A 12,560-nucleotide genomic window follows, 5' to 3' on the forward strand; every position below is an offset into this window, starting at 1 on the left:
AAGGGAGCGGCAGAGAGACAGAGAGGGGCCCAGCCCCTGATGTCTTGTTAAAACGTGAGGGATCAGAAAGAACAACAAATGCATTGCGCGCTGCTAAATCCTGCTTAAATCCGCTGGCATGGGCAGATCTAGCAGATAGCCCCGCTGCTGTGCTCACTGTCTGCAACCACAACACACATACACACATACACACACTTACATAAACACACCCGTGGTCAGTCCGGCTGTCTGGGTTAATGCTTGGCTAACTGGGACAGCAGAGCTGAACCATGTTGACATTTTAAGCCTCAAACAAGTCCAGAACAATGATTCAGCCCGTCTGCCCCCCCATCAGACCGCAACCTCAGCCCATTTTGCTGACCGACTAGCACACATACACACACATGCAGACCTGCATAAACATACACACCACTGCCCAAACACACTGCAAGTACTCAGTACCCCCGCCCCCTCTCTTCACACACACTTACACACGCACACTGGGTCTCCTCCTGTTCCCCACCTTTAGTGCATAAAGGAGAACAAGAGCTGATCTGATTGAGTTGGCAGCAGAGAGCGAGGTGGAGAGGTACAGTAAGGCCAGATGGATTATCTTAATCCACCAGTAGATGATCATGGCAGAGGGAAGATGAACCAGGAAGCCTTAACCTCCCGACCTGTGCTCCTGACTGACCCCAGCACTGTTTTCCTCCAGAAGCTCTGACCTCTAAAACAGAGGCGGCGTTGATATTATGTTAAAGCATATAAAAATCTAAAAAATATGGGGGAAAAAAGAAAAAGAATCTGCGGCATTCATTGGATGTAATCCTATCTGTAGCCATTTCTGTGGCAGCCATTTTGTGTTTGGCCATCTTGTTTCCCTCCTCGCAAACTTTTGGTATGCTTTGATATGGATCCAAGTATGGAGTGAGGAACTTTAGGGGATTTGTGTGAAACGCTCTGTGAAGTAACACTGAACGATGTCAAGCTGCTACATGTAGCGCTTTTGTGGGGTTAAATTAACGACGCTCTTCCTAAAAGCCAATGCCAGACATATCTAAACCCATAACTCCTATAGCTCAAGGTATTAAGACTGTATAAACTACTTTTGAATTATGTGACTGCTTTTCCAGACTGCCTTTTTTATGTGTGAGTAACAATTTGTCTTCTTCTTCTTCTTCTTCCTCTCGTCTTCCAGGTTTGTGGCTGGAAAAGGCCTGGTGATCTACCCAGACATTGGGGACAAGCTGGACATCATCTGTCCCAAAGCTGACCAAGGCAGAGACTATGAGTTCTACAAGCTGTATCTGGTGAAGAGGGAGCAGGCGGAGAGCTGCAGTACCGTCCTTGATCCTAATGTCCTGGTCAACTGCAACAAGCCTGAGAAGGACATCAAGTTCACCATCAAATTCCAGGAGTTCAGCCCCAACTACATGGGCCTGGAGTTCAAGAAGAACGTCAACTACTACATCACCTGTAAGTTTGTTGTGAACAATTATAATTCTCGTTCATTTCACATTCAGCTTTTTAACCTTCATTAAACCGCAGAAGCCTGAATAAATAATACGAACAATAATCTTTTCTTCACACTTGGTTACACACAGTCACACCTGGGACTTTCATAGTCAAACTGTATTTTAATGGGCGCTGCAGCAGCTCCATAGCAACAAGTGGCTTGTGTTATAACATGCGTTTCTCATGGCACAGTGGTATAAGGTGTTCAAGGTGGAAGTTATCCCCATCAGTGAAAGCTAGATGACACACTCAGTGTTTCCTTCCTTCATTCATTTTTTTTCATAACATATACGGTATAACAACTACACTGTGGTTAAGATGAGTTGTGCCTCAGTCATATTTAATGCAGCAGTGACATTAATACTGGAATTATTCAATATCTTAAAATGAGGTGATCTTTCATTCCATGTGTCTATACAGCTTCTTATCACGTTATAGAAGCTTCCAGAGAAGAACTGTGTGTTTTGACTCTACTTTAGGGAAAATAAAGACAGGGTCTAGTTGGCACACATTTAATTACTTCCAATTAATTGCAAGTGTAACCCAGAGAGTTTTTAGTCAGTGCACAGCAAGTTCAGGTAGATATGCAATAATGTAAAATAAACAAGGCAGAGTGCAATTTAACATATATGGAGATTAAGTTTTTTCATTCAGGGAAATTGCTATTTTACTTGTAATGTAACACCAAATGATGTTACTCCTGGAAATGTTTTAAATTATTAGAAACCATGCAGAATAACATTTGTAGAAATCATTCTGTAAATATAGCACCTTTAATTTAGTTTACTTTGCATTGTACATTATGAGGCCTACATCTTGTTTATATTTCTATCTCAACTTGTAACTGAACAATTTGGCCTTGTTTGATTACCATATTTACTGGGAGTAAAGGCTCTAAACATGTTACAAAACAATACTCTGAATGAAAAAGGTAATTTAAACATTTCTTTAAACATTTAGCCAGTTTTCACGCATCACAGTCATGCTATGCTTTAATTTGAATTTATTAATTAACTGCAGCATATCAACACATCACATTCATTAAAACAGTCGGTCAGTTTGTTTTTCGTGGAAAACAACAAAACAGGGGTCGAAGCCAGTTGAGGAAGGGTCTCACTCTCCCCCTCATAGACGTGTTGACAGCTGAGTGCTCTATCACAGTCACCACAGGTTCAAGAGGAACTTGTGTATTTGGTCCATTAAAGTGTTTAGGTTCCTCCTTCACCTGGCAGTTACCTTCAGTGAACTCCTCCTTGGCCTGAACCTTGGATGCAGGTTTGGCATGTGGTGTAACTACAACAGAATCTGGAGTTTCAGGTCCATCTCAGGGCCGGGATCTCTACTGCCATCCTCTGTGCCCTTAACTCTTGACTGTAGGTTCAGTAGGTTGTGACACCAGAGATGTCCCCACAGCCACAGCAGTGTCTAGTTCAGTGTAGAGTTTGGTGTCCATTTCATAGCTGGGTCCTCCACTGCTATCCTCCCTGGCCTCATCCTTTCAAACAGATGTTGCTTCAGCAGGGGGTGACAGAAGAGGTTTCACCACAGCAGTGTCTAGTTCAGGTGAGGGGTCCATTCATGGCTGGGTCCTTCGTTGCCATCCTCCTCGTCCAGAACCTCATAGCTGCAGGTTCAGCGGGGGGTGACAGCAGAGGTGTTACCACAGCGGCAGTGTCTAGTTAAATGGAGTGTGTCATTTCAAGGCTGGCTTCTTCACTGCCATCATCCCTGGCCTGAACCGTGGCTGCAGATTTGTCAGCGCATCTTGAACCGCAGCAGAATGTATCTCTGGATTGCTGATTTGCTGCTCCTCAGAGGTGACAGCAGGCGCTTCAACATCAGGTACCAGAAGAGCTGGTACTTTGGGGCTCCTAGGTTGAAACATCTCACAAATGTGCCTCATTGTGAGTGAAGTGAAGCTCCTGATGCTGTTCACCAGCCCTGCAGGACTCTAGGAACCTCCTCTTCCCGTGGACAGAGCAGTTTGGAGCAGGTGCCTCCAGATTCTGTAGGATCATGGCGTAGTCTTGTGCTAGGACTGTATGATGTCTGTGGGTTACAGTCAAAAAAATTCAAATTTAAAACCCTTCAGAAAATCATAGACGTATTAAAACCAAATTATTTTATCTGTCAATAAATAATGTCCAATTTAACTTACTGAAAATTAGGAGGTACAGCCTCTGGGGACTTGAGGAGCATTCTGGCCTCAAATTCAACATCTCTCATTTTATTACTGACATTTACTGCCCACAACTGAAACAACAAATTAGATATTAAATGCAGCTATTGCATAAGTAGAGATTAAAATGCACACAATATGATAAACTATCAAGTTTTCAAGTCTCAAGTTTTCTCTGGATTCTTATCTTACCAGTGACAGAAGTGGCGTGGCTTTGTCCTCATCAAAGCCCTCCAGCTCAAACTCCCAAAGACTTCAAACACAACACAAAACAGAAGCTACAATTTACACCTTGTATCACTACAGACAGATTGGTGTGACATGAGAAGAGTTGAAGATGTAGTGGTGGACTGTGTTTAGGTGTCCGCAACTCACCGCTCTCTTTTTGCTCTTCTCCAAAATGAGCTCAATCATGTCTTCAGCCGTCATCCAAGATGGGATCAGGTTTTTCTGCTGAAGGCTCAGGAGCTCCATCATAAATGCAACCTGAAAAAATTAAAGAGATATGTCATCTCTAAGCACGACAACACAAAGTTTATCAGGATTTATCTGGTTTATGTGTGGACTTTGAAGGATTGCAGTTCACACCCGAGACTTGTAGCTTTTACTGTAATATGCCATCAGAGTTAAAGAGCCCGATCATAGATTGGTGTGTCAAACAACACCTGTACACCAAACAATATATATATAATGTTATTCATTACCTTTATTTGATAAAATACACCTGACAGGTCTAACTCCAGTAGAAACAAACTAAGTGAAACAAACAAACTAGCTTGACATACCCTGTAGATTCCTCTGCTTCCCCCTAGAAACTCCATATTCAACTTCTGTACATCACAATACAGAACAAGCAAAGCTGTCAAAGCAACAAACGAAATTGTCGGTACGACGAAAAAGGCTGAGAGTTGATCCTCCTGAACAGACTGAGAGAGTGAGCTCAGGCTGGGTCGGTTTGGGATTCTAAAGAAGAACCGTGTTTGTTAAGTCACAGTCTCACAGTTCTAGAGCTGCTCTCACATTCTGATCACAGGTCACTAAGGGGGTGCATTTAATTGAAAAAACAGTAACAATAACACATTTAAAACACTACTGTGAAACATAATTGCATCCACAAGTTTCTGAACGGCAAAAACTGAAGTTTTACTCTTCCAGTGGAATTGTATGTTTACATTTCCATAGTTTCACTAGTTGTCATAGTTGTGGTAAATGCATGGATCTATTAACGGTGGCTTTTAACAATGGTTGTCCATTTGTGTAATATCCATTGTTAAAAGCTGGCATGATGATCCATGTGTTTTACAGATTTTTAATGAAAAAAAAAGATCCATGCATTTACTGTGACTACTGAAACCATGGAAACATAAACATTCAATTCCACCGGAAGAGCAAAACCGGCGTACGTTTTTGACATTCGGAAAAAAGTGGATAGAATACTACAACAACATTTATTTCACACCACATACATTTCAGTTGTATACATACCCAGCTAAATCCATTGGCGTATTGCAGTAAAGTCTGAGGCTGATGATGGGCTGTATTTTTATAATTGTCAACAAATCCCATGAAAACACCAAAACCAAAAGTCCTGCATTTCCTGGAATGACATGAACAGTTTTCTAAAGTCATAACATGTGTTGTGGTTGATCTGGTCGGAGGATAGTGACAGCTGGAGGCTCTGCAGCATCTGTGATTGATTGCACCGTGAATCAATGAAATGATCAGAGATGATCTTGGCATTAGGGATGTAATGTCTAAACTATCATGCAACAAGCTTTTCTTTAAGAGCTGCTGGCTCAGTGAGAAATCAATAGAGGCTCTGCAGGCCAGCAGAAAGAAATGAATCCACCACCAATCTTCTCTTATAAAGCGTAATATATAATACTGATGCATCTTTGACATAATTAACCTTTCAACATGTTAAAGTAGTCATAAAAAGTTTATGGTATTAATCTCATCTCATTGCATTCTTTCCCGAATATGGATATAATGCTCCCTTGGATGATTTAACTTCATATCCTTCTAAGCTGCTGGAAGGTATGAAGTTACATTTCCCCTATATCAATAGAGAAACAAGCTACAGTGTGTTTCACTCTCATGAAATAGCGTCTTTATATGGTCTCCCCGAGAAGGAAAAGTCCACATTAAGTTAAGTCTCACATATGTTTTTTCTTTGATCTGCAGCAGTTCAATCGATATTTGTGAACTCTCCCTCAAAGTCAGAATGCAGGGAAGCATGAAGCTTGTGATGTTATCAAGCAGCAATTTTGGGGGGGCGCTCCTGTGGCAACATATCATGTGGACTTTAAGAAATATTTCTTTGAGCTTTATTACACCCACATGTCTTTAGAAAACACCTTGGGCACTTTCGGCGTCTGCTCATACTCTTCCTAGCTGCCTGTTAGCGGGCCTGCTCCACATATTGTCTCCTGATTACATCATAAATATTTTAACTAACTCTATTTGTGACATGTGCGTGGGCGTGCGTCTCCTCTACAGTACGACCCAACATCAAAGCCAGAGCGTCAACCAACTTTACTTTAGGTTAAATTTGCTTTTATACAACACTTTTTTGTGTCTCCGCCGCATAACGACATTCTCGCTGATGTGTGTATAATGCAAGTGCTAAGACTACTTAACACTCACAACATAGTGTTTCAGAGTGTGAAGTCATATCTACAGACAGTTATGTGATCAACAAATCCTTCACAGGGGAGGCTGGTCGTGCTGGATCCAGTCTGATGGTGGATCATTATTAGGCTCATATACTGTAGCGTTCTCGTGTCAGCAGTAATCGGATGTAGTATTTGTCTCTGTATTATGTTAATGTTGTTGTCCTTTGCAACAGGAAGAGTTCGCTTTATTTATTCCACTGCAGCCTGCATGCATACACCATGACACACTTCATCTATCATTTAGATAATGGCCATGCGTCGCTGTGTGTTGCTATGTGTGTGTGTGCGTGCGTGCGTGCGTGTGTTATATATGTGTTTTCTGGTGGGAGCAGGCGAGCGAGAGAGAGAAAGAAAGAGAGCAAACACCTCCACTAAACTCACTTTTCCAGTTTTTCCTGTTCAGTAGAATTCTCATTACGTTGGTGTGTGTTTCTTCAAGTGTGTGTTGAGGTCCCTTTAGACCAGCTTATCCCCGCCTAGGGGATGTAAGTGCGTTATCCCACCGTCTCTGCTGGGGATGCGGTCCAGCCGGCCAGCAGAGCGGTGTAAATCTCCTCGGCCTATAAAGACCCGGCTTATCTGACCTGATTAACGGTCAAACGTGGCAGACACTGTTTGAGACGAGAAGAAGATGCATAGGGAGTGGACATTCCACTGAATCTTCCAACAGCGTTTTTCTTGTCCCCGGCCTCCACGGCTCTGTTTGTCTTTCATCCCCACCCCCCACCCCACCCTTACTGCTGCTCCTTCCAAGGGGTTGAATAAGCAACAAAAGGTGTGGGGTAAAGTAAGCAACAAATGGTGTGTGCATGTGTGTGTGTGTATTTGTTTATGTGTGTCTTGTGCAGCAGCGGCACCGTAGGGGATCCCGTCCACGCAGGCCTGTCCATCCCGAGCCCGACTCCTGACAGGAGTCTCGGGGAGGGGGTGGGGTGAAAGGTCAGAACTCATGGGCAAAGGGTCACGGAAACACAGCAGGGGTTCAGTAATGATAACCCTGCACTGATCTAAACCCCAGACCCAGCACCAGGTTGTGCTGTCCATCAGCACTCAGACCCCCGATGTGCACACACACACACACACACACACACACACACACACACACACACATGCATACATACATACCCATACACCTTCCCAACCCCCTGTGTATGAGCGAACAAACTGCTTGTATTTCATTGCGTTGTCTAAACACAGGATATGGAATGAGCTGTTTGTGAGGAAAATGGCTGCGCTGTGTTTGGGGGTTAGAGTCAGGAGAGAAGTGATTTTAGACAGGAGGCTTTTAAAGCGAAGGAAATATAATGGAGAAAATGAGCAACAGAGCGGGAAAGAGAGAGAAGGGACAAGCATACATATATATACAGACAGTCTTTATACGTCCCCAGTGGAGCCAGAAAAAGTCCCTCCATTTTCTCTCCCATTCGCCCCTCATTGAAATAATGTACCATGACTGCTCGGTGATATGCTTTCGGTGGTTAGGCGGGCCGGTGCGTCTCTGTTCTATATAAGGGTAAGGCCATGAGGCAGTAAACAGAGGCAGCCTGTCGCCATGCACCCCTCTTCTCTCTTGATTTCCTGTGTAGCGGACTGGGTAAGCCTGATCTTTCCTGACAGCTGTCACTCTCCATCTCAGTGTACCATCGTGGTCTCTGACACTCGCCGACTTCCCGACCAGAATACAGCTGGAGTGGAGCACGCGCTATCTCACCTCCACAGGATTGCCTTAGTCAAATACATGCAGCAAACACCAAAGTTGTTTTTCATTCTTGCCGCCGCTGTCTAGTTTCTTCTTTGACTTGGCAGGTAAATCCAGTGGAACTCCTTCTAATTTTTTTTTTTTTAGTGTGGAAACACAAGAGTGACTGATAAGCACCTCATTGTTCATGGATAAATTGGAAATGGAAAAGCTTTATTTGTTCCCTGACTGGTTTAAACATGGGTGCTTAACCAGTCTTCAAAAACAATACCTAAGAATATATCTGACAAATCGCATTTGACACTGTGGGATGATCTTTCTGTGGTGCTCACACCTGACAGGATTAAGGTTAGGAGGTATGTTGCATATCACTAACATTCATGCTCCTTAGCGTGGGCTCTCTCTCTGTATCGCTGTTAATTTTTTCCTCTGGCATCCTACACACTATTCACCCCCCCACCCCCCACCCACATTCCTTTATTGAGCAATGTGCATCAAGCGCTATCTACTTTTGCTTTCCAAGTCAGCTTCTTCTCCTCTCTTTTGCCCTTGGGAGAGTTAAAGGTGAAGTTTGAAATCCCTGGCCCGGCTGCAGCCGTTCTCAAGATCCTCCCCTGCCCTACATTTGCGAGGATGTAAACACTCCAACATATGTGCACACGTGCGCTCCCACGCAGGTACTTGCGGTAATAAGGCAAGTGAGCTCAAGACTCAACACACAGATAAGTAGAAGCTTGTTCACAGTCAAATAAATATAAACACTGCCAGCCACATAGCTCGATTTAAGTGCAATAACAGTAATCTGATTAGGAAGGAGAAAAAAAGTTAAATGTCATGTTTTTGAGTTAACATAAAATTACCATAATCAAATCAAAGCCACTTGGAAAAAAAGCTACTTGCATTTGTCAGCAGCGCATTTGAGAAAAACAAAAGGCATTTTGATCGTCAGATTATAGAGATGCAAATAACTCGCGCATTTCTTACTCGCAATTACATGAATTTTTGTTGAGAAACAGTAACCGTTCACATCTGGTAACCTCCCTCTGTAAAAACCACACTAAAATATTTTAATTACAAGCAAGAGACACTGTGCAGGATTTTCCTTTTGCAACAATTACGGACTCTCCCACGTAGCTGCCATCAATAAAGAACAAAGGACACAGTGTTTTATTGGGTTGAAAATTCACTTACAAGGCCCATGTTATATGCTGTGGTGTACACCATGGGATCAAGTAATATTAAAGCTCAATGAATGTTTTATCACTTCATTTCCCATAAATCTGTTAAAAACGTCTAAAAGCATCATTCCCATCATAGATAGATTGAAGGACAGAGTATACTTATTTATTCCTCAGGGGGAATTCAATTAAATTGACTTCATTTGTTCCAGCGTAGCTTGTCATGTTTTTCAAATAGCAAATTATCATAAAAAGCAAGTGGATTCACCTAGAAAGTCAGTGGTGGGTTGACTCTGGAGTAGCTGTCACTGATGTTACCTTTTAGAGTTTTAAGTAGCTAATCAGGAAGCCTTAACGGATTTCATTTTCAAAGTAAACCCTGCTAACAGGTCAGGTTAGCACCGGTGAAGCAGCATGGCCGGGGATAAGGAGATTTAACCCCCACAATCCGCCATCTCCCCCCCATGAGTGAATGTAGCCCAGTGTTTATTAGACTGCCAGTGTAATATATGACTTTCTGCTTGCTTTGCAAATCTATCCAGGCTGCCTCTGCTACTTCTCCTCTGGATATTTCATTCAGAGAGGGTTAGCAGGCACAGCGTTATTGTCGCTGGTTATTGCCTTTCGTTTATTACAGAGGAGTTTGTTTAGAGTGAAGGGGCGGCAGCGGGGTGGGGGGTACTGGGTCGGGAGGTGGTGGTGGGGGGGGGCAGACAGCGGGTAGGAGGGACATGAAGATTTTCTTTTAGAGGGAGGGCTGGTTCACGTGGCTGTACAAGTGAATGGTAACCATTGGTTACGACTGAACCCGTCGCTGCTAGATGAAGCTGATATATTCATTTATTCATCTCAATTAGTCCGCTCCGTGCATCTCCAAACGCAGACACTCATCCCTCCTCGGCTGTGCTCCATGCTTATCTTATTAGAATATTTTATCCTGTGCATAAGGCCTCCCTACCTCTTTCTCTCTCCCTCTTTCCCTCTCTATTCTTCTTCTGTCACCCCTCACTCCCACTACTCCAACCATCCTTTTCTCCTTCCATTATTCTGCTCTCACGTTGAGAAGTTGTTTATATGTGTGTGTGTAGTTTCTGTGGGAAGTCTGTGTTCAAGTCATTTTTGTTAACTGATAGCTTAGATCTCCTCTCAGCACACAGACCACGAGAGACCACAGAGCTAACTCTGCGAAACAACAACACTGTTGATTTTTTTGTTTTCGTTTTTCTTCTCTCAACTAACACAAACTCATTTGCTGAATGACTCTTGTCTCTATGAGCGATTTTCAATTATTGAAAGCAGCTTCCTGGTTTTCTTTAATTCCATCCGCCTTGCAGAAACCATCTCTGTGGTTTTGCAGCCCTAAAATAGCTTCAGGCAAAAGGAGAGGAGACATCTTAAGACTGCTGGGAAGATGCATGTTTGGAGTAGAGTCCATGGTGATTAGGAAAAGTAAATGTAGGACACGAAAAGATGAACATCATTGTCCACGAGGCAAATTGTAACGGACAATGGTGTATGACTGTATAAAAAAAAAACATAAGCGTAGAAAAAACAATGACAGCCCATAATCTAAAACACTCTGGAAATGCATATTTCCCTTTCCATCTGAGATGTCTGAGGTTGTTTGCCCTCTGCTTTGCCAACAACACATATTCTCAGTGTCTTTCTTCTCCGGCCAATAGCTAAGCTCAAATCACAGCTCTCTGTCTGTCAGACTGAGCTCGCTCTCCCTCTCCACCAACCCTAGAACAGTGGTTTCTCTTTTCCAAGGCACACTCTGAAATGGCTTTGTTTTCCGACAGCCATTCAGTGGCACCCTCAGCCTGGGCCTGCCAAGAAGTCCGCCTCCCCGAGCTGGAGCCCGGGCCTGTTTACACAAACTCATCGGAGAAATATGGATGTATAATTATAGAGGTTGTTAGTTTTAATGTCGCATCCTTGCTATGGAAACCACTGCATGCTTGGTCAGCTACGCTGAGGGGTGGCTGATGAAACCCTGACCGGGGATGGCGTGAACATTTCTGCGGAAAACGTTTTGGGGGAGCTAGAGAGAAAAAGGAGCTTCTTGATGGAATCGAATCAGCGCCGAGCAAAGCAAACAAACATGAATCACAAGGCGGTGATAGAGATTGCTGTGGTTGTCCAAGCATAAATACAGAGTCTAAATACTGCTCTGCAGGCCAGGACCAAGCCCGTTTCTGTGAATTCAGCTCAGTGGCAAAATGTCCATGTTCCATTCCAGCACGACCGCAGGCACACAAACACAGTAACAGGAGCAGACAAACACACAAGAGGCGTGTGTGCGCACAAACACACAGGCATAAATAAGCACAAAGCCACATAAGCAAATTCAAATATATATATACTCATAAGCTCGCACTAGCATGCAAATAGATGCTCACAAAAACGCACACACATACAATGCGCCGCACACGTCTGTCCTCTTCCTCTGTGCACATATTTGCTTGCGTAATAGAATCTGCTATATGCATTGCACATTTGTTAATGCACATTCAAGAGAACTGTTGCTTAGCTGAGCACAAGATGCTGTCAGTCAGCAGTCCCATGGGCAGGAGTGTGTGTGTGCGCTCTGAGTTTGTGCATGCGTACCATGATGGATGCATAGATGGAAGCGTCATGTCTTCAAATAAATGCGTGTTGTGTTCGAGTTCAGGCTGTGCTGCCTCTCACACTGAGTTGATGATTTCGTAGATGGCGACGGAACAATTTTACCTCCCGTTCCAAACCCACAGGTCCAATTTCTTTCTCTCTTTCTGCTCCTCTCTCCCTTTTTTTCTCCTGCAACTTGATCTTTTTCTCCCTCTGCCTTTCCATTCCACCTATTTTCTCTCCTCCTTAGATCTTACCCTCCTCCCTCGCTTCCTCCCCCCTCCTCCCCTGCCTCCCCTGCCTCCTCTGCCTCCTCTCTCCTGCACAGTGACAGATCCTTCAGGAAATTGTTTCGAGTCTGCCAGACATTTTTGTGTTGTGGCTGTTTATTTGTGCTGGGGGCACAGGGGTCCGGAGCCTCAGTTTCTCTCCGCTCTCGGACTAGAGGTTAAGCTCCCGGACTCTTTCACCGCCTTGCGCCAAAAAACACTGATCCTCGATCAGCGTGGCTTTACCGTGTAACCGATACCAGGGATGAGGATAGAGGAGCACCAGAGAGGATGTAATCAGTGCGTGCGTGTGTGTGCGTGTTTGTATATGTGCGTCAGCTGCTGGCTTTGTGTGTATTAGGATGTAATCAGCAGCATTTTCTCTGTGGTCTGCAGTGCTCTCTGATTGGGGTTTTGGCAAATAACAGGGGAAGGGAGGAAGAGTGTGTTTCTTTT

The 12,560-nt window shown here is 43.8% G+C and overlaps 1 protein-coding gene across 1 annotated transcript in view; it reads left to right on the top strand.

The window, feature by feature from the left end:
- The window catches only part of efnb1 (ephrin-B1), a 60,392-nt gene that overhangs the window by 23,964 nt on the left and 23,868 nt on the right, over positions 1-12,560 (top strand). Inside the window, exon 2 of the mRNA XM_085788374.1 lies at positions 1,178-1,455. Within this exon, the coding sequence (XP_085644500.1) occupies positions 1,178-1,455 (278 nt within the window). The remainder of the gene's footprint in view (positions 1-1,177; positions 1,456-12,560) is intronic.

This window comes from Trachurus japonicus, chromosome 10 (genome assembly GCF_045865225.1).
Source record: "Trachurus japonicus isolate A0001 chromosome 10, Traja_1.0".
Taxonomy (NCBI): Eukaryota; Metazoa; Chordata; class Actinopteri; order Carangiformes; family Carangidae; genus Trachurus; species Trachurus japonicus.